Raw genomic sequence first — 26,984 nt, forward strand, 5'->3', positions numbered from 1 at the left:
CAACATGAGGCATGGGGGATAAAGAGCCCCATTCTTGCCCTGGAGGAGTTTATGACTCAGTACCAAGGGGCCACCATGGACTATCTTTAGTTCTGCTTTCTGTCTAGGGATGACAATACTCAAGGCCTGGAACTGACTTTTAGTAGAAATAGGTTTACAATTTCTTTAAAAACACTCCTTTGTTTCTGGGACTAGGACTCTGGAGATTGCAACAGGCCCCTGAAGATCCTGCTATTTACTGTGTCTAGGGAGAGTGCTTGCAACCTGCATCTCACCTTATCACCCATGCCGTGGTAGGTAGGCAGATCTTCAACTGTTACCCCACTTAACAGGTGAACAAACTGAAGTTCTAGGACCTTCATGTTCTGTACATATTTGTTAAGTTTCAGTCATGCCAAGTCTGGATGTTTCCACATTAGTTACCTTAGAAAGATTAGATGACCTCCCAAGTTTACCTTGGGGCATTTGAGGATTCTCCTCACTCCTCCCAGATATTTTTTTTTAAAGATTTATTTATTTATAGAAGAACTGGGGTACGGGCCAGAGGTGCGGGAGGGTGAGAGGATTCACTGGAGACAGAGAGGGGAACAGAACAGACAGACTGACGAAGTACACTGCCGAGGGGAGCAGCAGGGAGACCGGAGAGGTCTGCTCGTCATGTGGGTTGCTCCGAGGCCGGCGGGGATTGAACCAGCACTGCAGAGGCTTCGGACAGCTTCACAGTGCTGCCTTCAACCCGCTGTGCCACCGGGGAGGCCCTCCTCCCAGATATACTGAATTTACCTATAATCTCTCATCTCTACATTTTCTCTCCCCAAAAGTCTCCAGTAATGTATATCCTGTCCATTATAATCTTCTGTGACTTTTCCTAGTACTTGTTGTATCTACCACCACCAAGCCTCTTCACCAGTCCTTCCTGCTTCCCACAAACTTTTATTAATTACTTACTGCTTGCCAAGTCCTGTAAGGTGCTGCTTAATGAATCTTTTTTTTTTTTTTTTTGCTACTTAATGATTTGATGGTGATAGCCTTTGGGTTCTTAGTTAACATTTTTAAAAAATGCATGTTTCATCTCACCAAACAGCTTAAAGATTAACAGCAAGGGTTTTGGAGTCAGATAACCAGTATTTGATTCTAGATTGATTCTCAGCTCATTGATAACACACCATCCTGCGTCAACAGATAACTTCTCTGAGTTTCAATTTTTCAAAATATGAGGATAATATAATAATAGCACTGAACTTAGCAGGTGGTTGTACAGATGAAATGAAATAATATATGTCTCATTGGAAAATTTGGGGTGCCTTGTGTAGAGTAAATAATCAGTAAATGGTCTTTGCTTTTAAGATTACAATGATGATGATGATTGTTTGGAGCAGAGATTATATCTTAGAATTTTAAAAAGAATGTCCCAAATTTTATTTGTTTTAAAATATCTAAGTAACATTGAAGTATAATATTTTCTAGGCTTTAGGTGTGCCTTGTTATAAAACAAAGTCTGCATACAATTCATGATGCTCCATAGGTGTAATTGCACCCTTCAGCATGCACTTGACCCCTTTCACCACATTTATTCACCCTCCTTCCCCCTTCTGTTAGAACTTTTGATTGATTCATCTCTGTTTCAGCATCACCACAGTCAGGTCACGCAGCGATCATCTGTTATGTAAGTGAGAATGAGTGGGATGCCAGAGGAGACAGGCAAACACAGCTTTTTTAAAAAATTTCTATGTTTTTTACATCATTTTTCATTTTTTGCACAATGTATGCATTTTCAACTTGGTTACATTCCCCATACAATTCTCACCCCCCTTATTTTGACCCTAATCCCTCCCCCCCGTCCTCCCCCAACCCCCATAGTGTGTCTCTGGTTTATAGTTGCTTGTTGATTTTGATTTCTTCTTTATTGCAATTAGTCTTTTTCCTGGTCCCTTATTTAGGTTTTCTAGATTCCTGCTATGAGTGAGACCATCCGGTATTTTTCTTTTTCTTTCTGGCTTGTTTCGCTGAGCAGGATCCCTTCCAGCTCCATCCATGTTGCTGCAGATTGCACAAGCTTATCTTTTTTGATTGCTGAGTAATATTCCATGGCGTATATGTACCACATCTTCTTGATCCAGTCATCTATTTTGGGGCATTTGGGTTTTAGGAACGTCTGATGTAGTTCAACAGAATTCTAACCTTGACACCTTCATCCATCCCAATGACTCCTGCTGTCATCTCTAAGCAGGTTACACTTGTAACTGTCTCAGACATTGCACTTGGATTTCCAGTCACCCTCTCAGATTTCCCCAGGCCGGAACCAGATGAATTCTCTTTTCCTGTTCACTTTTTGCCAAGACTTGGCACTAGAATCTGGTCCAAGTTTAAGCACCTGAACAGCTGATACCCAGTGGCAGAGGGTGCGCCTCCCTTGGTGTCACTAACCGGCTGCCTCTCAGCACCTCTTCCCCAGAGCTTAGGAACAGAAATGAGGGAAAGATATAGGAGCTTGGGAAACCTGTTCTCAGCTGAGTCTTCTGCCGGCTCAGGGTAATAGCCACTGTGGGAAAGAGTCAGAAAAGCCGTTCTCACTCCCCTTTGTGATTTATGCTGGACAGTTCTGTGGCTGGACCCATCCCCTTCTCCCTGAATAAGAGGGCCCCCCACAACTTCATAGCCCCCCAGTCGTAGGCTTCGGCTTCATTTCCCATGAGCCTGCTTTTCTGACATCTCTGTTTGGGGCTCTGCCTTCTGTCTGGAAACCCACAGAAAGTCATCTTTTATCTTCCCAATTAATTCAGAAATGCCTCTGAACCACCCCTCTCTAGTCAAGCAGAAACCAAGGGGCCAAAGACACTAAGCCTTGAAAAATTGCCTCCCCACCCAACCAAAGGGCTCTGGTGGCAAAAACACTTTTTCATGAGTGACTGCAGGCAATTTACTTAACCTCAACACGTTCATCTGAGCACAGACACACCCCCGCCTATTTATCAGGATCCACCAGGGGTTTTGGAGGCCTTTTCTACCCAGGTCGGATCATGATGATGGTGGGAACTGAGTGAAATGGAGATGGGGGAAGTCTCAGCTCCCCCATTATGCCAGGAGCGGTATAATGAACAGATCCCCTTACCTAGGAAGAGAGACCTTCACCTCCTTTTTGTAAGGCAACTGGAGAAAACACACCAGTCTACAAGAGAGTCTGTGGTTTAGAATGTTCTGAGCCTTTGAAAGGGCAGCCCTGAGGGTCAGGAAAATAACCCTTCTGCAAAATGCAAGTGAAGAGGACAGTGGGGACTGGGAATTCTGGGCTGTCTGGTCAGCTCTAATAGACATACTTACTTGCTTGTTTGCTTGCAAATATTCTAATTGACTTATTTACTTGCAAATATTCAGAGCTTCTGCTTTTTCCAGAGAAGTCAGAAATTAAAATTTTTTTAGGTGAAACCTCCTAATTTTAAAATGTTGCCAACAAATTCAAATTTTCAAAAATTGAGGGGCAAACCAAAGACCAAATCAGGTTGCCTGTTTGTGGCCTGTGATTCCCAAGTAAGGGGCCCTCCATGGATTTTCTGAGCACTGTACAATCTCTTCCCTGCATTACTGTGTGTGCTACAACTACCCATTCCTGTGCCCTTCAGCGTTACACAGACCTTGTCATGGTTAATGCTCACATAGGGAAGCAAAGTTCAGAGAGGCTATCTGCAACTACGGCAGATAGTTTGCAGATTCAAGACCAGAACCCAGGTCTGCCTGACTGCAAATCCAGAGCTGATTCTTGGATGTGGTTATCAGTTAAGCTCAAGTTTTTTCTGTAGGAAAACAGGATAAAGGGCTGAAGGGTGGAGGTGGCCTTAGACAGTCACAGGGAGAGTTTCTCCCTGCACAGTCTATTGTAGTTGTTTACAGGCCAGTCTGTAGACGATGGGCTCCCAAGGTTGGGCCCACACACCTTCTTTACCCCTGAGGCCCCAGGGAATGCTTACAAAGCAGATGTTGGTGAAATGGTTGTTGAATGCATCTGGATGAGATGCCCAGACTAGATTCACTCATGTATCTTCTGCTTCCCTTAGAGGCTCTAGGTGTCTCCCTTTACTTGAGACCCACATATGTCCCACTTCTTCCATGGTGACCCCAAAGCCTCTGACACTCTTCTAAAGTCATGACAGTTGCCAGCTCCATTTCCTGGTAATAAGCACTTAGTACTTGGAAGGTGGCCAAAATATGTCTGTTGAAGTCAGTGGATATTTAACAGCTAAGGTATGAGGAATTCATATGCTGGTTTCTCAACTTAATTGAAGCAATTTGGGGTCAGGACTGTGCTTCTTGTCCTGCATGCCTTCAGGCAGAGCCATGGCTGCAGTCTGGTAAGTTGTACCCTAACAGGAGAATCAATTGGAACCTGAAATCCATCCCAGGAGCTCTGACCAAGCCATGTGTCAGTAGAGGAAAGAGAGCCTTTTTCTTACTGATCGAGCAGGGTGTCTTTTTGTCATTCTTCTTAATATCTCATAACTTGCACAAAACCAACTGAGGTATTGGCGGAGACCTCACCTCTCTGCTCTTGGCACAGTGCCTGGTATGGGAAGATGCTCAACAAGTCCATCCACTGAGTTCATTCAATTCAGCAAGCATGTACTGAGCACCTACTGTGTCCAAAGTTTCACAAGATTGAACTGTCCAGGAAGGTGTTTTGTAGGATTTCAGCAGCATGACTATGCAGGGAGCCTGGATAGATTTATTTTGTTGAGGGAGCTGGCTTCCCTTAAAGTCCTCAAGATTTTATTATAACTTCATCTTAGACACATCCTGGAAATATGCTTCTTCTGGGACTAGGGCCAAATCCTGCAGGATCAATGCCTGCGTGTAACTGGAGGGCAAGCAGATGGGCAGGAGGGAGAAGTACAGAGCAGCTCCATACCCAGATAGAGAGGCATGAAATGAGCACATCACTATGCCCAGGTCTGGAGTCCAGGGACTCTGGCCATCACTTGGACCTGGTCCTGAGAGTCAAGACCCAGCCCTACCTGCTCTTGTTCTAAATGCTACCACTTCCCTGAGAGCCCGGAGTAGGAGGGATACCAAGAGAGAGAGTTAGGGTGCAGGTGTACTTGGTGTCAGGGATCAGAGGAGGTGCAGGGCACTGCAGGAATGGAGGGAAGAGGCTCTGGAGAAAAACAATGATATCAAGCCTCAGTTTCCCAGTCCAGGCAGGAGGGGGTGGGTAATGCCCTGGGAGGTACTGGTGTGGGGTTCAGTCAGCTCCAACACCTCCCAGCCCATGTGCCAGAAAACCTCTTACCAGGCACTAGCAAATGTTTTGCATTTTTTCTTCATTTTGTTTGCAGAAGTGACAATGGTAGATGCTAGAGTCCCTTAAACTTTTCCGTAGAAGCCCCTTTGGCAGGAGGTAATCTGGGGGTGTAGCTATATAGATGCTAACAGGTTCCTACAAAGCTGCATGCTTTATATTATAAATTAGTACAAATTTTGCATTTGACATCCTGTTTATTCTATAAAATTGTTTTCTCCTTAAATTTTTTGAGTAAAATTGATGCTCTAGGTGTTGGAGTGGCCTGATGCAGGTGAGGGGTTGAGCTCCACCCCCTGAGGTTGGTACCACCTGAGCCAGACAGGACCAGGCCTGATAACTGTGCAGTTACTCAGCCCCAACTCCACCTTGACGTCCTGAGCAAGCTTCTGGGAAGGAGGTGGAGCTGAGCACTCATTTCTGTGAGCCTTTAAAAGGGAGTGAGGCATATGTGCTCTCCTCTTTTTTTGGTTTTTGTTTTCATTTTTGTTTTGTTGGAGCTACCATGGAAGGCAGCTGCCCTACTGGGTGGTGAACTTTCACCCCCACCTCCCAGGATGAGGGAGCCCTGACCTCTGCAGCAGTGGACCCCTGCCCCGCCCCGCCCGCTCCTGCAGCTGCAACTCCATCTTGCACGCTGCCTGGTCACTGGACCTTCTCCCTCTCTTCCCTCAGGGGTTGCATTATTTTCTCCTCTCTTTTGCAGCATCAAAGGCCCTTTTGTTTACATTTGTGGTGGTGGTGGCCGGGCCCAGAACTGGTGAGAGAGGTTCTGACTCAGTGATAATTTTTAGACTCTTTGCTGGGTAACACAGGAAGAAACAGCAGGTTTTTTTGGTCACTCTGAATATCTCCCCCAACTAGCCACCCCCGCCCCGCTCCCCACACGCACTGTTACGGCCACCCAGGTGTGAGGGCATTTCTCGTCATAGGGGTTTTCTACTGGTGCAGAATATCCCCATCATACACCTTACCCTCTCCAGGGTCGACCTGTCCAAACTCTACCTTCCATTCAAGTCCCTTCTCTGCAGTCGCCTCTCCAGGAATCCTTCCAGATTCCCCTCAGATCAAGAGTCATCTTTGCCTCTTTGAACGCCAGGTCTTTCTGGATGTTTCCTTCATCTCGGATCAAGTTCCACTTTGTTAGTCTTTGTGTGTCTGTTTTGTTTTCCTCATGAAAAGTCAGCTACTTAAGAAGAGAGTCTCTTTCTGCTTTCTCTCTGTATCCACCATGCAAACTGGCAGTGTTTATTTATTATTTAAATGGTATCACATTATAACATTATGTAAGTTTTAGGGGTTCAGTGATAAAACAACATCTGTATGTATTACATTAATTTCACCACTGAAAGTCCAATTCCACCCTCCTCCATTCAATTGACCTGCTTTATGCAATTTATCCACCCCCTCCTTTTTGGTAAATACTCCCTTGTTCTTACCGTCTACAAAACTTTTTGTTGGTTTATATGTTTTGTTTCTTTATGTAGTATGAATTCAAATCACCCAGTGTTTGTCTTTCTCCACCTGTCAGTGTATAATTTGGTAGGTTTCATCACACGCTGGGCATATCATCAGACCACACTGCTACTATTACCATTACGAAATTTCTCATGGTGCTTGTTTAATTCAAGCCTCTGCTCGAGGTGCATTTGCGTTTGGCTGTGACAGGCCTGTGATCCAGGTCTGAGAAAGGGATGCAGCTTCTTGTCTTCAGCATTTTTCCAGCTCTTTTTTTTTTTTTTTATAAATGGGAATGATTGTGGTCCAGGGTGAAAGGATTTACCCGACAACAGAGCACTAGTAGAGAAAACAGGGTCATACCTTAATGTCATCTTCTGGCCAAGAGTTTAGCATTGTTGCAATGTGGCCCTTGTCGTGGATGGTGATAAACAGCCCGCTAGGAGAAACAGAACACAGACAGACGGTCAGACTAGGAACAGAGCAAAGACCACAAGTACCGGGTGTCATTGTGGCTCTTAATTTGTCCAGAGACATAAGTTTGGGTCCTTGCTCCAAACCCCAAAAGTTCAGAGGGCCCTGCTCTGCCTGCCTCCAATTGTTCCTTTCCACAGGCAAGACATCTATAGGACAGCGTTACTGTGGCTGGACACATCGGCCTGTAGCTGTGTCTGGAACTTGGACACGTGGGTTGGGGTGTCCAGACACACGGACACGAGGCCCCTTGCAGTGTGGCGTGGGAAGAGTGCTGGACCCCAGGTTTGAGCCCACTTTTCCTGCCTCATTAAAATCTGAGAATTCTAAATTTAAGCTTGTCCTTCCAGACCATCATGAAGTTATATTTGTAAGGATAGGGGTGTGGAACATACTTTATTACCTCACTTAGGACTTTCATAAAATTTTTTTTATTTTTTAATTCTCTCACTTTTATTTTATTTTAATATTTTTTTATTCTTTAATATTCTTGCCAGGTATTTCTTTTCTTTTTTTTATTTAAATTTTATTTTTATATTCCCCATACAATTACAACCCCCTTATTTTGACCCCAATCCCTCCTTTCTCTGCTCCCCACCCCCCATAGAGTGTCTCTGGTTCATAGTTGTTTGTTGATTTTGATATTTTCTTTCTTATAGTTATTCTTTTTCCTGGTCCCTTATTTAAGTTTTCCAGATTCCTGCTATGACTGAGACCATCCGGTATTTTTCTTTTTCTTTCTGGCTTATTTCGCTGAGCATGATCCCTTCTAGCTCCATCCATGTTGCTGCAAATTGCATGTGTTTATCTTTTTGTGTGGAGATTTCTTGACCTACGAAACATAGAGCTTCCGTATGATCCAGCAATTCCACTCCTAGGTATTTACCCAAAGGACACAGAAACATCAATTCCAAAGAGCACCTGCACCCCTATGTTTATAGCAACACTGTTTACAATAGCTAAGCTTTGGAAACAACCCAAATGCCCAAAAATACATGACTGGATCAAGAAGATGTGGTCCATATACACCATGGAATATTACTCAGCATTCAAAAAAAGATAATCACTTAGAACTTTTAATATTTAAACTTAGGTAGGTGGACCTGAGTGTAGGTGGACCCTGGGATCTAGGAGAGGGAATATGTATCCTGGGCTGGGGGGAGGAACATGTATCCTGGTGCAGGGAATGACTAGTAGATTTTGCCACTTTCTTTTTCTTTTGTCACATGTGCCCGAGAGAGCTCCTTTTGCTCATGAATGCCAGGGTTACATGCTTAATCTGGTTTGCAGGCTGGGGAGGTGTGGGGGAACAATTTTCTCAATTCTGTCTGCCCTAGGTTAACCAGAGGACTTCCAAAACATGCTTTTCATGGTTTCATAAGGTGCTCAGACTTTGAATGCATTATTTAAATCATGCCCGAGTAATTACTATAAATACCCTTGGCACCACTCTTTGGTCTCACCAGTCTTATAAAAACCCCAACCCTGAATAAATCCATGTTCTACATCCTGTGCTCTTCAATGCACGCTGTAAGATGCAGATGGACAAAATCCTGCCCCAGGACAGGCAGGCTGACTGGTACCACTGTAAATTCATCACAGTCAGCCTGGGGGGACTCTCAACACTGACCAGTCCTTGTTCTTACAATGCTTCTCTCATCAAATTTGATTCTTTCCATTCTGCAAAGACTACTGTATGTATGTATGTATGTATTTCTATTCATTTATTTTTGTTGAAGTAACATTGACTTATGGCATTAACATTTTATAGGTTTCAGATGGACAGCCTCTTAAATCAACATCTGGATATGCTGTCTTATGAGTGCATTCTTGTTTTCATCTATCACCATACACACGAGCCCTTCTGCCTAATTTACTCACCTACCTTCCTCCTTCCTCTGGCAACTGCTATTTTATTCTTATAGCCTAAGAGGTTTTTTTGTTTGCTTGTTTTATTTTTTTAAAAAGATTTATTTATTTATTTATACAAGCACTGGGTACAGTCAGAAGTGTGGGAGGGTGAGAGAATTCACCAGAGCCAGAGGGGAGAGCAGAGCAGGCAGAAGGACCGAAGTACACTGCTGAGGGGAGCAGCGGGCGGCAGGAGAGGTCTGCGCGACCTGTGGGACCCTCGCCAGGCGGCTGGGTTCAAACCGGCACTGCAGAGGCTGCGGGCAGCTTCACAGCCCAGCGCTCAACTGCTGCGCCACCAGGGGAGGCCCTGCTTGTTTTACTTATTTCATTTGTTTTGTTTCTTTATGTACCACATGAGCGGAATCCGTGTTTGTCTTTCTCCTTGCAAAGACTATTTTAAAAATTTATCAGAGCCCAAACCTCCAACTCTCTCCCCTTCTTCATCCCCATCCCTTAGTGATCTCACCTATGATGTCATAGGAAGCCATGGGAGGGTATCTCGGGCAGCTTTCCACCACAAAACTTACAAGCTTCTTCCTCTGCAGCCAATTACTTTGTTCTTTATGTTCCAAAGAATATTATAAAGCCTTATACAGCAGATTATTCCTTCTCTCTCTCTCTCTCTCTCTCTCTCTTTCTTTCTCGTCCCCCCTCCCCACAACAACCCTGAGTTATGTCCATGTCTTACTTTTGTTTTCTGGTACTGGCAGATTACTTGGACAGGATAAACTTTCTTTAGTAACACAATAAAAGTGTTAATATTTTAAGCAACTCATGGTGTTATGTTATAAAACTTCAATGTATATATATTTAATTTAATTTAACATATATTTTACATCATTCTTCCTTTTTGTACAAAGCATGCTTTCTCTTCTCAGGTGTAGTTCCCTCAAAATTCCCATCACCATCTCACCCCTGCACTATCACCATTGTCCCTTGTGGAAGAACACATTCTCTCCCCTGTTTTGATCCCTCTTCCTCCCCGTCCCATGCAGATTGTCTCTGATTAATAGTTGTCTGTTAATTTTGTTTTTTAATTTATTATAATTATTTTTTTCCTGGTTCATTATTTGGTTCCCTTCTATTCCCCCCATAATTGAAACCACCCTATATTTTTCTGTTTCCTTCTGGTTTATTTCACTGAGCATAATCCCTTCCACCTCCATCCATGTTGCTGTGAATGGCATGAGTTTATCTTTTTTGATTGATGAATAGTATTCCATTGTGTATATGTAGCACATCTTCTGATCTAGTCATCTATTTTTGGGCATTTGGGTTGATTTCATAGCTTACATATTGTAAATAGTGCTGCAATAAACATAGGGGTACAGGTATCCTTTCGATACCTGTTGACTACTAATTAATATTTTTGTATCCTTTGGGTAGATTCCTAGGAATAGAAAAGTTGGGTCATATGGTAGCTCCATTTTCAGTAGTTTGAGGAACCTCCACACAGCTCTTCATAGTGGTTGGACCAGTTTGCACTCCCACCAACAGTGCAGGAGAGTTCCTTTTTCTTTACATCCTCGCCAACATTTGTTGTTGCTAGTTTTTTAATATGTGCCATTCTCACTGGTGTAAGGTGGTATCTCATTGTGGTTTTGACTTGCATTTCCCTGATTACAAGTGATGTGGATCATTTTTTCATATACCTGTTGGTCATTTGTACTTCCTCTTTGGAGAAGTGTCTTTTTAGCTCTTCTGCCCTTTTTTTGACTGGATTGTGTACTTTGTTTTTGTTGAGTCTCAACAGCTCTTTGTAGATCTTTGTGATCAGTCCCTTGTCAGTCATATTGTGTGCAAAATATTTTTCAATCAGTAGGGTGTCTCTTTGTTTTGGTTAATGTCTCTTTTGTTATACAGAAGATTTTTAATTTGATGTAGTACCAGCTGTTCATCTTTTCCTTCACTTTCTATGCTTCAGCGGGATGTGTCTTTAAAGATGTTTCTGAGATGTATGTCATGTAGTGTTTTACCTATATTTTCTTCTATATACTTCATGGTTTCAGGTCTTATGTCTAAGTCTTATCCATTTTGAGTTGGTTTTTGTGCATAGTGTGAATTAGTAGTCTAGCTTCATTTTTTTTGCATGTAGCAATCCAGTTTTCCCTGCACCATTTATTGAACAAACTGTCCTTGTTCCATTGTGTATTCTTTTCACTTTTGTCAAAGATTAGTTGTCCATAAATATGTGCATTTGTTCCTGAGTTTTCTATTTGATTCCATTGGTCTATATGTCTTTTTCTTCCAGTATCATAGTTTTAATTATTTTTTTGAAAGACATGAATGTGTTTTATTTTTATTATTTTTTAATAATAAATTTTATTTTTATATTCCCCTACAACTGCAACCCCCTTATTTTGACCCCAATCCCTCCCCTCCCGCCCCCTACCCCCATAGAGTGTCTCTTGTTCATAGTTTTTTGTTGATTTTGATTTTCACTTTCTTATAGTTATTCATTTTCCTGGTTCCTTATTTAAGTTTTCTAGATTCCTGCTATGAGTGAGACCATCTGGTATTTTTCTTTTTCTTTCTGGCTTATTTTGCTGAGCATGATCCCTTCCAGCGCCATCCATGTTGCTGCAAATTGCATGTGTTTATCTTTTTTGAATGCTGAGTAATATTCCATGGTATATATGTACCATATCTTCTTGATCCAGTCATCTATTTTTGGGCATTTGGGTTGTTTCTAAAGCTTAGCTATTGTAAATAGTGCTGCTATAAACATAGGAGTGCAGGTGTTCTTTGGAATTGATGTTTCTGTGTCCACTGGGTAAATACCTAGGAGTGGAATTGCTGGATCATATGGAAGCTCTATGTTTAGTAGGTCCAGAAATCTCCACACAGCTCTCCATAGTGGTTGGACCGGTTTGCACTCCCACCAACAGTGCAGGAGAGTTCCTTTTTCTCCACACCCTCGCCAACATTTGTTGTTGCTAGTTTTTTTAGTATGTGCCATTCTCACTGGTGTAAGATGGTATCTCATGGTAGTTTTGATTTGCATTTCCCTGATTACAAGTGATGCTGAACATTTTTTCATATGCCTGTTGGCCATTTGCATTTCCTCTTCAGAGAAGTTTCTTTTTAGCTCTTCTGCCCATTTTTTTGACTGGATTATTTTCTTTGTTGTTGTTGTGTCTCATCAGCTCTTTGCAGATTTTTGTGATCAGTCCTTTATCATTAGTGTTGTGTGCAAAAATGTTCTCCCAGTTGGTGGGGTTTCTCTTTGTTTTTGTTATTGTTTCTTTAGCTGTGCAGAGGCTCTTTAATTTGATGTAGTCCCAGCTGTTTGTCTTTGCCTTCACTATCACTGCTTTGGGTGATGTGTCTGTAAAGATGTCTTTGATGTGCATATCACGTAGTGTTTCGCCTATATTTCCTTCATGTATTTTATGGTTTCAGGTCTTATGTCTAGTTCTTTAATCCATTTTGAGTTGATTTTTGTGTATGGTGTGAGGTAGTGGTCAAACTTCATTCTTTTGCATGTAGCGACCAGTTTTCCCAGCACCATTTATTGAACAAACTTTCTTTGCTCCAATGCATAGTCTTTGCTCCTTTGTCAAAGATTAGTTGACCATAAATCTGTGGGTTTATTTCTGGATTTTCTATTCGATTCCATTGGTCTGGATGTCTGTTCTTGTTTCAATACCATGCAGTTTTGATGATTATGGCTTTGTAGTATAGTTTGAAGTCTGGGAGTGAGATGCCTCCATTCCCTTCTTTTTTTTTTTCAGGAGAGCTTTGGCTATTGGGGTTTTTGGTGATTCCATATGAATTTCATCAATAATTGTTCTATTTCTTTGAAGAATGACATTGAAATTTTGATTGGAATAGCATTGAATCTGTATATTGGTTTTGGTAGGATGGCCATTTTAATAATGTTTATTCTTCCAATCCATGAACAGGGGATATCTTTCCATTTCTTTGTGTCTTCTTCTATTTCTTTTAACAGTGTTTTATAGTTTTCTTTGTATAGGTCCTTTACCTGTTTTGTTAGATTTATTCCCAAATATTTGATTTTTTTTGTTTCAATAATAAAAGGGATGGTTTTTTTTATTTCTTCTTCTTCAGATTTATTGTTTGTGTATAGGAAGGCTACTGACTTTTGCGTGTTGATTTTGTATCCTGCCACTTTACTGAACTGATTGATGAGTTGATTATTTTTCTGTGGAGTTTTTGGGGTTCTCTATGTATATTATATCATCTGCAAATAGTGATAGTTTGACTTCTTCTTTTCCTATTTGGATTCCTTGGATGTCTTTCTCTTGTCTTATTGCTCTGGCTAGGACTTCCAGTATTATATTGAAAAGCAGTGGTGAGAGTGGACATCCTTGTCTTGTTCCAGATCTTAATGGAATTGCTTTCAGCTTTTCACCATTGAGAATGATACTGGCTGTTGGCTTGTCATAGATGGCCTTTATGATGTTGAGGTATGTTCCTTGTATCCCAAAAATTTCCAGGGCTTTTATCTTGAATGGGTGTTGCACTTTGTCGAAAGCTTTCTCAGCATCTATTGATATTATCATATGGTTTTTATATTTCTTTTTGTTGATGTGTTGGATAACGTTGATTGATTTTCAGATGTTGAACCATCCTTATGTCCCTGGCATGAATCCTACTTGGTCGTGGTGAATTATCTTATGGATACATTGTTGGATTCTGATGGCTAAAATTTTATTGAGGATTTTTGCATCAGTGTTCATTAGGGAGATTGGCCTGTAGTTTTCCTTTTTTGTGTTGTCCTTGTTTGGTTTTGGTATTAGTGTAATGTTGGCTTCATAGAACGTGTTAGGTATTATACCTTCCTTCTCAATTTTTTGGAAGAGTTTGTGAAGGCTAGGCACTAATTCGTCTCTGAATGTTTGGTAGAATTCATTTGCAAATCCATCAGGTCCTGGGCTTTTGTTTTTGGGGAGGTTTTTGATTACCATTTCAATTTCGCTGCTTGTATTTGGTCTGTTTATGTGTTCTATTTCTTCTTTATCTAGCTTTGGGTGATTGTAGAGTTGCAGGAATTTGTCCATCTCCTCTAGATTGTTGAACTTGTTTCCATATAACTGTTCATAGTAGTTACTGATTATTCTTCTGATTTCTGCTGTGTCCATTGTGATTTCTCCTCTTTCATTTATGATCCTGTTTATTTGTGCTTTCTCCCATTTTTCCTTTGTGAGCCTGGCTAGGGGTTTGTCTATTTTATTGATTTTTTCGAAGAACCAGCTCTTGGTTTCATTGATCTTTTGGATTGTTTTTTTAGTTTCAATTTCATTTATTTCTGCTTTGGTTTTTATTATTTCTTTTCTTCTACTGGTTTTGGGGTTTTTTTGTTGTTCTTTTTCTAGATCTTTGAGCTTCGAGATTAGGTTGTTTCTTTGAGTTCTTTCTTGTTTCTTGATGTTAGCTTCTATTGCTATATATTTTCCTCTTATTACTGCTTTTGCTGCATCCCATACATTTAGGATATTGGTGTCCTCCTTGTCATTCAATTCAACGAATTTTTTAGTTTCTTCTTTGATCTCCTCATTAGTCCAGTGTTCTTCCAGTAGTGTGGTTTTTAAACTCCATGAGGTAGGAGATTTTCTTGCCTTCTTTTTATGGTTTATTTCTAGTTTGATGCCTTCATGGTCAGAAAAGATGGTTGGTATGATTTCAATCTTGGTGTATCTGTTGATGTTTGTCTTGTGTCCCAGTATGTGATTGATCCTGGAGAGTGATCCCTGTGCGCTTGAGAAAAATGTGTACTCCGTTTTTTTGGGGTTTAGTGTTCTATAGATGTCTGTTAAGCCCAAATGCTCTAGGTCCTTATTTAGAGCTTTAGTTTCTTTACTCATTTTTTGTCTTGTTGATCTATCCATTGTTGATAGTGGTGTGTTGAAGTCTCCCACTACGTATGTGTTTTCTCTGATGTCTGTTTTCAGAGATGACAACAGTTGTCTGATATATTTTGGTGCTCCTTCGTTTGGTGATTATATGTTAATGAGTGTTATTTCTTCTTGAAGTATTGTCCCCTTGATCATAATGTAGTGACCATTGGGGTCTCTTTTTACCTTTTTGAGTTTGAAATCTGTTTTATCTGATATAAGTATAGCTGTTCCTGCTTTCTTTTTTGTTCCATTTGCTTGTAGGATTGCTTTCTATCCTTTAACTTTGAGTCTATTTTTATCTTTTGTAGCTAAATGTGTTTCCTGGAGACAGCAAAAGGTAGGGTTTTGTATCTTAATCCAGGCTGCAACTCTGTGTCTTTTTATTGAAGAGTTTAGTCCATTTACATTTAGAGTTAATATTGATATATTAGCATCTGTATTTGCCATTGTGTTTGTCTTTCCTTTGATTTTATTTATTTATTCTTTTAATAACTTTTTTTTTTTGGCCTTCTTTTGTTGTTATTCGTCCCTCTGAGGTTCTGGCTTTAGGATTCCTTGTAGTATTTTTTGGAATGGGGGTTTAGTTGTAATGAAATTCCAGAGTTTCTGTTTGTCTGGGAAGGTCCTTATTCTTTCTTCATAGAGGAAGGGGAGCTTTGTGGGATAGAGTATTCTTGGTTGGCATCTGTTTTCTTGGAGTCTGTTGACTATGTCCCTCCACTCTCTCCTTGCCCGTAGTGTTTCTTCGGAGAAGTCTGATGTCAGCCTGATTGGTTTTCCTTTGAATGTTATCTGTTTCTTCCCTCTTGTCAGCTTCATTATTTTTTCCTTTTCCTGAATTCTTGGGAGCTTTACTATTATGTGTCTTGCTGTATTTTTCCTTTCATTATGGAAGTTTGGTGTTCTTCTTGCTTCTTGTAGATCAATTTTCAGCTCCTTCTTTACATTTGGGAAGTTCTCTTCAATTATCTCTCTGTTCCTACATCTCTCTCCTCTCCTTCTGGTATTCTTACAACTTTTGTATTTCCTTTCCTCATGGAGTCAGATAGTTCCCGAAGTCTTTCTTTGGTCTTTTTCCTTTGTACTTCTCTTTCCTTTTCTGTTTTGGTTCTTTTTATTTCTGTGTCTTCAAGAGTACTTATTCGTTCTTCCATTTAATCTATTCTGCTTTCATTGCTTTTCCCAGAGTTCTTTAGTTCCTCCATTAATTCTTTGATCTGCTGAGTTTCTTTTGCTTCCCCCTTTAGGGACTCAATTTCATTCTTCTGATCGTTGATTATTTTTCTCATATCATTGTTTTCCTTTATGAGTTCTGTCACTTTTTTAATCATGGCAATTTAAAATTCTCTTCCTGGAAGGCTCAGAAGTTCTTCCAAGTTACTGTTGTTGCAATCTGGGGGGTGGTTTTCTTTTTGTGGTGTGCTTTTTCCTGAGGAGTTGTTAGGTTGCATGTGGTTCTTCTACTCCCTACTGTCTGTTTTCTAATTTGTCGTATGCATTGGGACACTGTGTTGCTGGGACTGGTCGGCATCTTGGGTGAACTTCTCCGCTCCCTTCTGGCTCCTCTGGGAGCCATCTGTCGGTTTCAAGCAATCTTTACTGAAGAAAGGTCCCTGTTCTAAAATGCCGATGTGGGGACACACTCCCCTGTGCGCCTGGTCTGCCCTGGCGATGGGTTCCCGCTCCCCCTCTGGGCTTGGACTGCAGGCCAGAAGGGGCCTGGTGTGGGCGAACTTCCCCACTCACCTCTGGCTCCTGAGGGAGCTTTCTGCTGGTTTCAGGCTGTCTTTACTGAAGAAATGTCCCTGTTCTCAAATGGTGATGTGGGACGCACTCCCTGCACGTCCAGTCTCAGGCACACTCTTCTGTGCGCCCGGTCTGCCCCCGCCGTCGGTGCCCGCTCCCCCTGTGGGCTCAGACTGCTGATCGGAAGGGGCCTGGCATGGGCTAACTTCCCAGCTGGTCACTGGCTCCTCCGTGAGCCTTCTGCCATTTTCAAGCACTCTTTTCTGAAGAAAGGTCCCTGTTCTATGGGGTGTTAGTGACTTTTTTTCTGGTCACTACATGGCACCAGAGATCTCTCCTAATGTCCTTGGGGAGCTGTTTTTTCACCCCGTGGGACAGGGAACAGAGCGGGAATGGTAGGGTAAACCTCAACGGCTTTGGGGTGCCGTGTCTGCCTTGTGCCCCACCGTCGTGGAGAACTCACGCCCCGAATTTTGTGCCCCAGGTCTCAGTTCCAAAGCCCTCAGGTCCAGGATGCAGGCTGTAGCCCAGTTCAATGACTGTAGAAATGGCGCCTTTTGCACCCTGCTCCCGTGCCTGGGTGCCTGGTTCCTGATTACTCAGTGAGGGACTTTCACCTCAGTGAGGGCCCCCGCGCGTCTCGCTGCAAGCCTTGGTCGCCGGCGCTGGGACCTGGGCAGCCACGATCCACGTTTGTTTTTCAAGCATGCTGCTTTTCTGCGCAAGCTTACCGGCTGGCCTGGGGCTGTGTGTAGATCTCCGGGGGTCTCTGTTGTTCTCTAATGGCGCCTGGAGCCGTTTGCTCACCTCCGCGGCGAATCCTGCAGGGTTCTCCACAGCTCCACTTCACGGGGTGTGGTGGCTGAAATAGTTCCTTTCCACTCACAGTCCCGCTTGATGCATAGTTTGTTCTTGTTGGTCGTTTTAGTTTGTTTTTTTTCCTCCTCTCTGTTGGTCAGAGAGTGCTGACTTTGTGGGTGGGGGAGGGTAGCAGGGTTCTGTGCTTTCCTCCCCTCTAGTCCTCTTTTATGGCAACTTTCTTCTTCGGGTAGTTTGCTGGAGTCGTCCGTTTATCTTCCGTGTCCCAGTTCTCACTGGGACCTGCCGCTTTTCCTCCCTATTAACTTTTTTTTAATGGGAGATCTTAGTCGCAGCGTCTCCTCGCCGCCATGTTGATCCGCCTACAGTTTTAATTATTATGGCTTTGTAGCATAGTTTGAAGTTTGCATTTTTGCATTTTTTGGTTGGGAAATCTTTGGTATTTGAGGTTTTTTGTAGTTCCATATGAATTTCATCTATATTTGTTCTATCTCTTTGAAGAATGTCATTGAAATTTGAGTCCAGTCAAGTACACTCCCTCATAAAGTATAAATTGCTATTCTGGGGAATAAAACAGAATCCAGAGTCCACAGAACCGACTCTACCTAGAGGTTCATTGCAAGGTTCTGCTTCCTCTATATACGTTAGACATTTTCCATATTAGAATAATTAAAAAATGAAGTAAAATAACAAAACCACCACTGAACCCCAAACTCCTCTTGATATTCCAGCATTTTCTCTCCTCCCTTCTGGAGCCACATTTAATAGAATTGTCTACACTGTATCCACTGCAATATACCTTTATTCAAATATCATATTTCCCCAACTTACTTGCTAAGGTTTCCAAAGATGCCCACTCCCACCCAGATTTTGACTTCTGTGATGTTATATATATTTGAGTTTTCTTCATTTCTCTCTGCTGTTTCTTCTTAATCTCTCATGATGGGTCAACTGGCTGCAGGGTGTGAAATTTCCTCAATTTGTACCACCCCACTTTTCTTCTACTGTCATTCTCTATTTTTATATCAGTGTCGGAGTTTTTGACCATGACTCAGGTATCTATAGACCAGATTTGCTCACACTTGCCACTATCGACATTTGTGGTTGGATAATTCTTTGCTGTGAAAGGTGGGGTTGTCCTATGTGTTCTAGATGTTTGACAGCATTTGGTCATTACCTGCTAGATGCCAGTAGGAACTTCGCTTGTTGTGATGATGAAAAATGACTCCAGACATTGGCAAATGTTGCTGGGAGGCAGTCATTCTTGGTTTTAGAGTCATTGCTCTAATGTTTACATTAAAATGCTTATCTGACCTCTCCCTTTTCATGTCTCAAAGGCAATCCAGAATTAACATGTTCAAAACCAAATTTATGATCTAATATTCCATGACTATGACTCAAAAACAAGAACAAACAGAGATCCAAGACAAATCTGAGTAATCCTCCCTGAGTATTAATTCCCATCCAAGAAATTTAACAATTCCAAATTCCTCAAATTATCCTTGACACATTCTCTCCTCTTTACACAATCCATTGCCAAGTCCTTCAATTCTGCTTTCTAAATAGCTCTGCATCATACGCTCCTGGCCCAGACTCCCGATATCTCTTATCTAACATGCATATTAACTCCCCAGCTAGTATCTTCCCAGCTTATTTCCCAAAGTAGAGAGAGCGATGCTCTTGAAATCAAAGTCTTACTGTATTATCACTTGTGCTAAAACTTCTTACTATCATTCTTGGAATAAAGACCCAAATCTTTAATGTGGCTCACCTACAAGGCCCTTTGTGGCCACACGTTTGTTTTTTTTTATCCTTCCTTTGGAAGTCATAGTCAAAGATCTTCTTTCCATTGCTGCATGTGCCATGATATTCTTAACCCCAGGATCATTTCATATACCTTTTCTTCTGCCTGGCACACTCTTCTTACTCTGCTTCTTCTCACTCTTTGTTTAGTTAATTTCTTTTCATTCTTCTGATGACTTGCAAGTCAAAGTAAGTTTCCCTGTTACATATTCTTAGTCTTTCATCTCTACATTACACAGATTTATTATATTGATTTATGTGGCTATTTGGCTAGTATCCTCATTAGACTATAAGTTTCATCAGGGCAAGGTCTGAGTTAATTTTGTTGTTTTTGTTGTTTGATTCAGTATGCCCAGGATTAGATACAGGACATATAATTTCTGGATAATTGGAAAGGTGAATAAGTGAGCTATAATAATGATGGTGTAGGTTGAGGGATAAAGATGAAAAGTATTGAATCAGGTTGTAGTGAAGGCAATGTTCATGGTTGCTATGTTGCATTATGCTCCAAGGTTCATCTGGACTGTCTTCTATTGTGCTGGACTGGGTTTTGCTGGCTGTGGTGTGTCCTGTGGCTTTGAGTGGGGAAATGTGAATATGGAGGCAGGTGGGCAGGCCAGAGAAGAAGAAAACCCCAGAACCTAAGAACTAGGGTTTGTAGTGTTCCTTGTATCACATTGAAGGGAGAAAAGGTGTCTGAATGAACTTGCTTGTAAAGTTTGAGAGCAACTTCCAGGCACTTTCCATGTCATTTTGAAATGAATGTGGGGCACTCAATTGAATTAATCAATAAAACCTAAGTATTGGGTTGGCTTCTTGGAACTTGTTTCTAAGGATCATCTCTAGGAAGTCTAAGTTTGGAAAGCCACACACTTATGATAATAATGAACCTCAATGATTGTCCTATGTAAGAAAAGGAGTCACATGTGGGGATCCTGAAGTTTCTGTAGGGGACTTGCCTTGGTGGCAGAAGAGTAAAAGGGCTAAGTTGAGGCTACTTGCGTGGAACCTGTTACAGAACCACCTTCTTTAACTTCCAAACCAGCTGCTTCTCTGAGGCTGACCTGAGGTCTCCTTAGAGGTGTATCTAGGCCAGCTTCTATTTTTCCACAACTGTACCTCTAATAGCCATAAACAATTTCCCCCAGGTCATCATGAGCTAGTCACATGGAAAAATAATGCTCACAAGGAAGCCAATTCTTTCCTAGCCCAAGGCTCACTGATGACTCATCAGCGACCTTGGGGAAGTCTCCCACACTATCTAATCCCAGTGACACATTCCTGGCCTCTTGATCTCTTCACTTGGACTGTTCTGGAAATGTTCCTAGCCCGAACAACTTAGGTCTCAACTTCCCCTTACCAGGTAGAAGCTTAATAATGATCCTTAGCACTATTTCAGATCTTAGCAAAACTCTTCTGTGATTAATTCTAAAAACAGGAGAATGGGGATTATGGAAATGATCTGGTACATTAAAATAGACTTTCTTTGTTGAAGAAAGGAGAGGATGTCCTTCCACTTAAAATGAACATTTCTACTTTTAAATTTGAGCTACTAAACTTTCAAAAGTTACTCTCTGCATAGTCTATTACTCTCTAGTTAGATGACTGTACTAGTTACTTCCCCTTTTTAAGTTTCAGGAGGGAACATGGATGGGAACATTCCTTAGGATGATTTTTCCCATGTTGTTTTTTCATTTGTAATTTCATGTTCTACAGATGACACAGCAAAAATAACTTCCTTTGAAATGTATTAAGAATTTTTGATCATTTCTCAAAGTACTTTTCCATTTATTAACTGTAGCTACAAATGATCCTAAAAGGATTGCTTTGAATGGGGATTTTGAGATATCCAGTTCAAAGTTCTCATTCTATAAATAAGCACGTTGTGGTCTAGGGAGGTGAAGTTACCTATCCACGGCCATGAAGCTCTTACGGAGGAGAATCTGCTTGGACCAGCATCCAGAGTCTAGTGTTCTCTCCACTGACCCAGACTACCTGTTTTCTGCCTGCATCTGTTTCCTTCCTGACAAACAGCTAGAGGTGCAGAGTGAAATATACCAGACAGAGATGCACACTGAGGCCAGGAAACAAATATTTTTTTGATGCCTCTTGGCATCAGGGGGAGGGAGTGTGATGATAATCTAAATAGATTGCAGTTTCAACAGGATCCTACTGGGTTTCTCGCCCTGCTACCCATTTCCTGACAGAACCATATCTATACCAGTTCAGGAAGAAGAATCTCTTTAATACCCTCAGCAACATATTTTCCTGGTGACGTATAGTTATTTCTACTTACACCTGTTTGGTCTCACCCTGAGCCCTCAGCGCCACAGAATCTCTGAGGCTCGAATGGGGATTCACAAGATTTGCAGTAATATCTGAATAATTATTGAAAATGATGAGGCTGCAAGCCAGTCAAAGTAAGATTTAGAGAGACAGCAGGTGGAAGATAGCATAGACTGGGGGTTAAAGGTAGGAGCTTTGCAACTATAAGCACCTGGACTCAATGCCTGTCTGTTAACTCTCTAGCTAAGTGACCATGTACTAGTTACTTCCCTTCCTTAAGTTTCAGTTTCTCATTTGTAAAATGGACTCCACAATACCCTCTGCTTCATACCTTTGTTATAAGTATCAGCTTAAGACAGTGAGTATTTAGAGAGGTTATTATATGTGTGTAGTAAGCCCTCAACAAATGGCGGCCATTATGTTGCTTAGTATAGTGTTTGAATGCAAGCTTGGGTGTCAGACCACGTGGGTTCAAATCCTGGCAAAATACCCAGTGAGATACCTGGCGTATAGTGCTCAGCAAATGTTAGCAGCTAATTAATTCATATTCTAACTAGAATTACACCAAGTTAATATGCACAGTTTTCAGAAGTCATGACTGGCAGTTCTAAGTGCCTTTAGTAAAATAGGGAGGCACTCATAAAGCTTGGTAGAAAAGATTTTATTATGTGGCTCACTGAGTGGGGCAAAGTAAAAAGGTCTTTGGTCATACAGAGTTAAGACTAAAATTTTTCCATGTTTCCTGCAAGAACTAATATTCAGTGAGAGTGAGGTTAAGGGCAGTCTGAAAGGGTAAAGAAGTCACAAAAAGACAATATTCTTGCCCTTACTCACCATTCATTTGTCCATCCATCGACCCATCCTATATGCTTTTTTGGGGTGTCTCTGTTCGGGTTTTCTTAGGTCCCTTAAGCCTATTATCTTAACTCCCACACAACACAATCAGAGGGCATCATCATCATTCCACAGATGAGAAGAGTAGGTAGAGGTGAGATTCAAAATGTTTTCTTGGACCCTGAAGTGTGGCTTTTTTCAGGTGTGTGATTTGGGGCAAGTAACCTCAACTCTCTGTACTTTATTTTTCTCTTCACTAAAATGGGATTAATAACTTCTCCACTACAGTCACAGGGAGGATCAAACAAGGCAAAGTCACAAAACTCTGCACACTGTAAAACCATAGGGACACATGAATCTTAGTATTTCTTTGACCTCAGCCCCTGGCAAGGCTGAGAGGGGGTGTTAAAGGGAGGCTCTCACAGAGCCTGCCTTTCTCCCTGGTTCCCTGGATGCCCTTTCCAGATAAACAGGGCAGTAATGTGGGTGCCAGGGAGCTCTCCGCTTACCACAGCTAAGTTTGATTCTGTCTTCTCCCCTTGAAAAAGAGCCCATACTCTATCCCCTCTCACCCACAATGAATGATGCCCTGGGAGGTGCTGTCCTTGACATGCTGTGGTGTTATCATCCTCCTCTGAGGCACCAGGGAGGCAGGAAGATGGGAAACACCAGGGAGCCCTGGGCCTGCCTCCTCTGAAGCACAGAGACATGTACAGTGTTTGAATTGTAGACGGCTTTGGGGATTCCAAAGTGCTGAACACCCCGCAGTGATATCTGAGCACTTGCCAAGCCTGTAACTCCTCTGAGTGATTAAAACAGAACGCCCTTCACTGCCCGTGGTGCTGTGAAGGTGGCGTCTGGGCCAGAGCCATTCATGGGTTTCACTTGCTGGTATTAGCCCTTAACTGGAACAGGAAAAAACAAAAATAATTTTAGCTACTGATTCCTTCTCCCAAGCTTTTCCTGTTTATGTTAGGAAAATAATTTTGGAACTTGAGGGAAGAGAAAATATACATACAGCTTATTCTCCCAAGGTATGAATAAGTCAAATACCTACGCCTAAAATTGTATTGTACGTGTCCCTGAGGTTGCTGTCTAGACGGGACCCGCAGAGAATTGTTTAGGAACGTGAATCATTTCCCCCGATTTCTGGCTTTCACAGGTCAGCATTCCTCCTGTAGTGTCTAGAAACACAGCACAGGTTCTCGCTGAGCTGATGCGTGGACCACAGAGCCCACTCACCCATGCTGAGAAGCAGCCAAAGACATGGGCGGCTCCTACTTGCATGGAGCTTTGGGGATAAGCACATGGGGAGGGACAGGGATAGATGCCGTCTTAGCAAAACTAGCACTAAACACTGATGCTACACTTTCACGTTTCTAACTTATTCAGCCCAAAAGACATACTTGCTGTAGGTTTGTTTCTGTCTTCTCCTCTTGAGAAAGAGCCCAAACATTGCCCCCCTTCACCCAAAATGAATGGTGTCCTGCGAGGCGCTGCCTTTGACCTGCTGTGGTGTTATCACCTGCTTATGAGTCAGCAGGGAGGCAGGAAGCTGGGAAACCCCAGGCAGTCTCCTCTGGAGCACAGAGACTTGTCCAGACATTTCCTGAGATAGGCTTGACATGGCCTTTGTGGGTAGAGTGTTGAAGGGCTGGTGTGTGGTTCACCATCCTCTTTTTACCTAGCTACAATGACACAGGCCGTTTCAGGCATTGTTCTTCCTGAGGCTCACAGAGCACGGCCCCCGGCTGATTCCCAGGAAGCATAAAATACACTTTAAGTGATGAGATTTTAGGTTTGTTTGCTCTGCAGGATAATATAACCATGGCATACCCTGCTCAACAAAATCTTTCAGAGATGCCAAAATGTAAAACCAATTGCCGGAGCTCTAGTTAAAGCAGAGGTAAGGGCCCTGGTTCTTTGAGGACTTCTCATTTCTTTCAGCTCAGTAGTCATTGTTCTGACAACACATCTCTGACAATGGCAGCAGAAGAAAGGAATTCCTGATGGAAACAGAGTGATGGCATTGCAAGTTAGTAATGTTACTTAGAAGATTAAGTGTTTAGTGCATGTTTTCCCTGTCTCTAGATGCTGTGTTCTATGGGGGCAGGGCATCTCTCCCACTTACTGCTGTAACTTCAGAGCTGCTGTGTTGCCAAACATCAGAGAGCAACACATGTATCCCTTAAGCAGTATATGTAATGGGAATGCTGAGTGGTTCAGAGTATAGGTGCTAAAATGAACAGATCTGGCTATTGGCTTGCTTAGTTTTAAACTAGGCATATAGGGCCTCCCCTGGTGGTGCAGCAGTTGAGCACTGGGCTGTGAAGCTGCCCGCAGCCTCTGCAGCGCGGGTTCAATCCCTGGCCACCAGCAAGGGTCCCACATGGCGCGCAGACCTCTCCTGCCATGCCCACAGCTCCCCTCAGCAGTGTATTTCGTCAGTCTGCCTGTTCTGTTCCCCGCTCTGGCTCTGGTGAATTCTCTCACCCTCCCACACTTCTGACTGTACCCAGTGCTTGTATAAATAAATAAATAAATCTTTAAACTAGGCATATAATACCTACCTAAAGATGTCTCAATGAGGATTAAGTGAAATAAAATGTACCATAGTTCATGTATGTGGCAAATGTCCCATAACTGGTAGCTAGTTATCCAAATATTGGTTATCCAAATATTTTCTGGGTGAGAGAAAACTCCAAGTCAACTCTTACCAGTTGAACTGTATCCTCCCAAAAGATATGTTGAAATCCTAACCCTAGGGACCTATGACCTTATTTGGAAATGAGGTCTTTGCAGATTAAGTTAAGATGAGTCACATGGGAGGACCTAAATGCGGTATGGCAGTTGTCCTTACAAGAAGAGGTGAAGACAGAGACAGCAGGAGATGCCCATGTAATGATGGGAATTAGAGTGATACACAGTGTCTAAAAGACAAGAAATAACAAGGATGGCTGAAGCATGGCTGAAGCACAACAGAGGCTAGAAGAGGCAAGGAAAGACTCTTCCCTATAGACTTCAGAGACAGCATGACCCTCCCAGCACCTTGATTTCAGGCCTCTAGCCCCCAGAATCCAGACAATAAATTGGTATCATTTTAAGCCACCCATTTGTGATATTTTGTTTCAGCATCTTTAAGAAGCAAATACACTAACTGTGCGATTTTTGTGCAGTAACCATGAGTGGTGGTGACCACAATTCCTTCCCTGTGCGTTTCTTCAAACTCAATCTGTTGGAATTTCATAAGGGCAAGTGCAGGTGAAGTTTCCCCTCCATCCAACAAAGGCCTGTAAATGATATCACTATCTCCGGTTTCCATCAGGAGCCAGAAAAATCCTCTTGAATTTTAGAATTCAGTTACATGAGAAAGAAAAACAAAGATAATTTCACTTAGAAGAATGTTATTTCTTGAGAAAAGATACTCTTAACCCTTAACTCGACCTACAGAAGAGTGACCTTTAGGTCCTAAAATAGAATTAAGAAAAACACCAATAAAGCCCACTCTAGACAACATTCGTTTAGGTTTCTCAGCACCAAGTACAACAAAAAAGGAAGGCTTAATTAAAACAGGGTCAGTGACATTAGGCCAACCACCGGGGCTGGCCTTAGGGGGAAGGAATGTGCACTTGCAATTCTGGAACAAAGGTTCAGTGTTGCTGACAAAACCACCATTCCACACATTTTTTGGCAGGAAGGGAACCTGTCCTCTGAAAACCTGTAAGAGGTTATTTTTAAAGGCCGGCTGGAATCTTCCTCAGAGTCAAGAGCACACAGCAGAGTAGGAGTGAGAAGCTGTAGGGCTTTGCAGGCCAGCAACTGGAGAGGCAAGGCCCGGCCCAAAGCAAGGCGCTACCATGCCTAGTGGAACATAAACATCATTTTCTTCGCTGGTTCTGTGAATGGTTCCTGGAGGAGTGTGAGTAAAGTGCATGTCCACAGAATTCAGCGTGTTGGTGAGGGTCACTCACATGCTTTTTCGGTTTTATTTTCTACCTTGAGGAACATTTGCTCAGTTAACCCACTGAACTGCTATATAAATCTCCTACACCTCAGACAGCCCCCCTTTGGCTTCTACACTGTCTCCTTCTGCCATGGGTGCGTGCCCTCCCCCAGCCCTGTGGAGGTCCCTTTCCTTTTGGCCTTCCCAGGTGATAAGTGACATGAAATGCTCCCGTTTATCGGAGCGAGAAAGCGTGTGGGCAGTGATGTCTGTCCATGCGACTCCATCAAAGGACCTCAGAGTGAGCAGGGCCTTTTGTGTCTCTTGCTTTGAGGTTAGTTAACTGCCTTGCCCTCTCAGGCTTCACATACTCTGCTTGGGGCCGGGTTGGGCACATGGGAAACAAGGATGACCTAGACTTTACCTCTGTCCAGTAGAGTTTTCTGATCTAGGGAGGTGAGAAAAGATGATAGTGCCGTGGGTGTGCAGCAGAGACATCACTGCAGGATGGGGAGAAGCCACCGCAATGGCTAAATAGAGGAACGAGAGGGCAGAA

General features: G+C 42.4%; 1 protein-coding gene across 5 annotated transcripts in view; it reads right to left on the reverse strand.

The window, feature by feature from the left end:
- The window catches only part of ME3 (malic enzyme 3), a 229,843-nt gene that overhangs the window by 58,866 nt on the left and 143,993 nt on the right, over window positions 1-26,984 (reverse strand). For all 5 annotated transcript variants that reach the window (XM_037523106.2, XM_054699587.1, XM_037523109.1 and 2 more), the window contains one exon: window positions 7,112-7,187. In XM_037523106.2, coding sequence (XP_037379003.2) covers window positions 7,112-7,187 — 76 coding nt within the window. The remainder of the gene's footprint in view (window positions 1-7,111; window positions 7,188-26,984) is intronic.

This window comes from Talpa occidentalis, unplaced genomic scaffold (assembly GCF_014898055.3).
Source record: "Talpa occidentalis isolate TD23 unplaced genomic scaffold, MPIMG_talOcc4v2.1 talOcc4.3, whole genome shotgun sequence".
Lineage (NCBI taxonomy): Eukaryota > Metazoa > Chordata > Mammalia > Eulipotyphla > Talpidae > Talpa > Talpa occidentalis.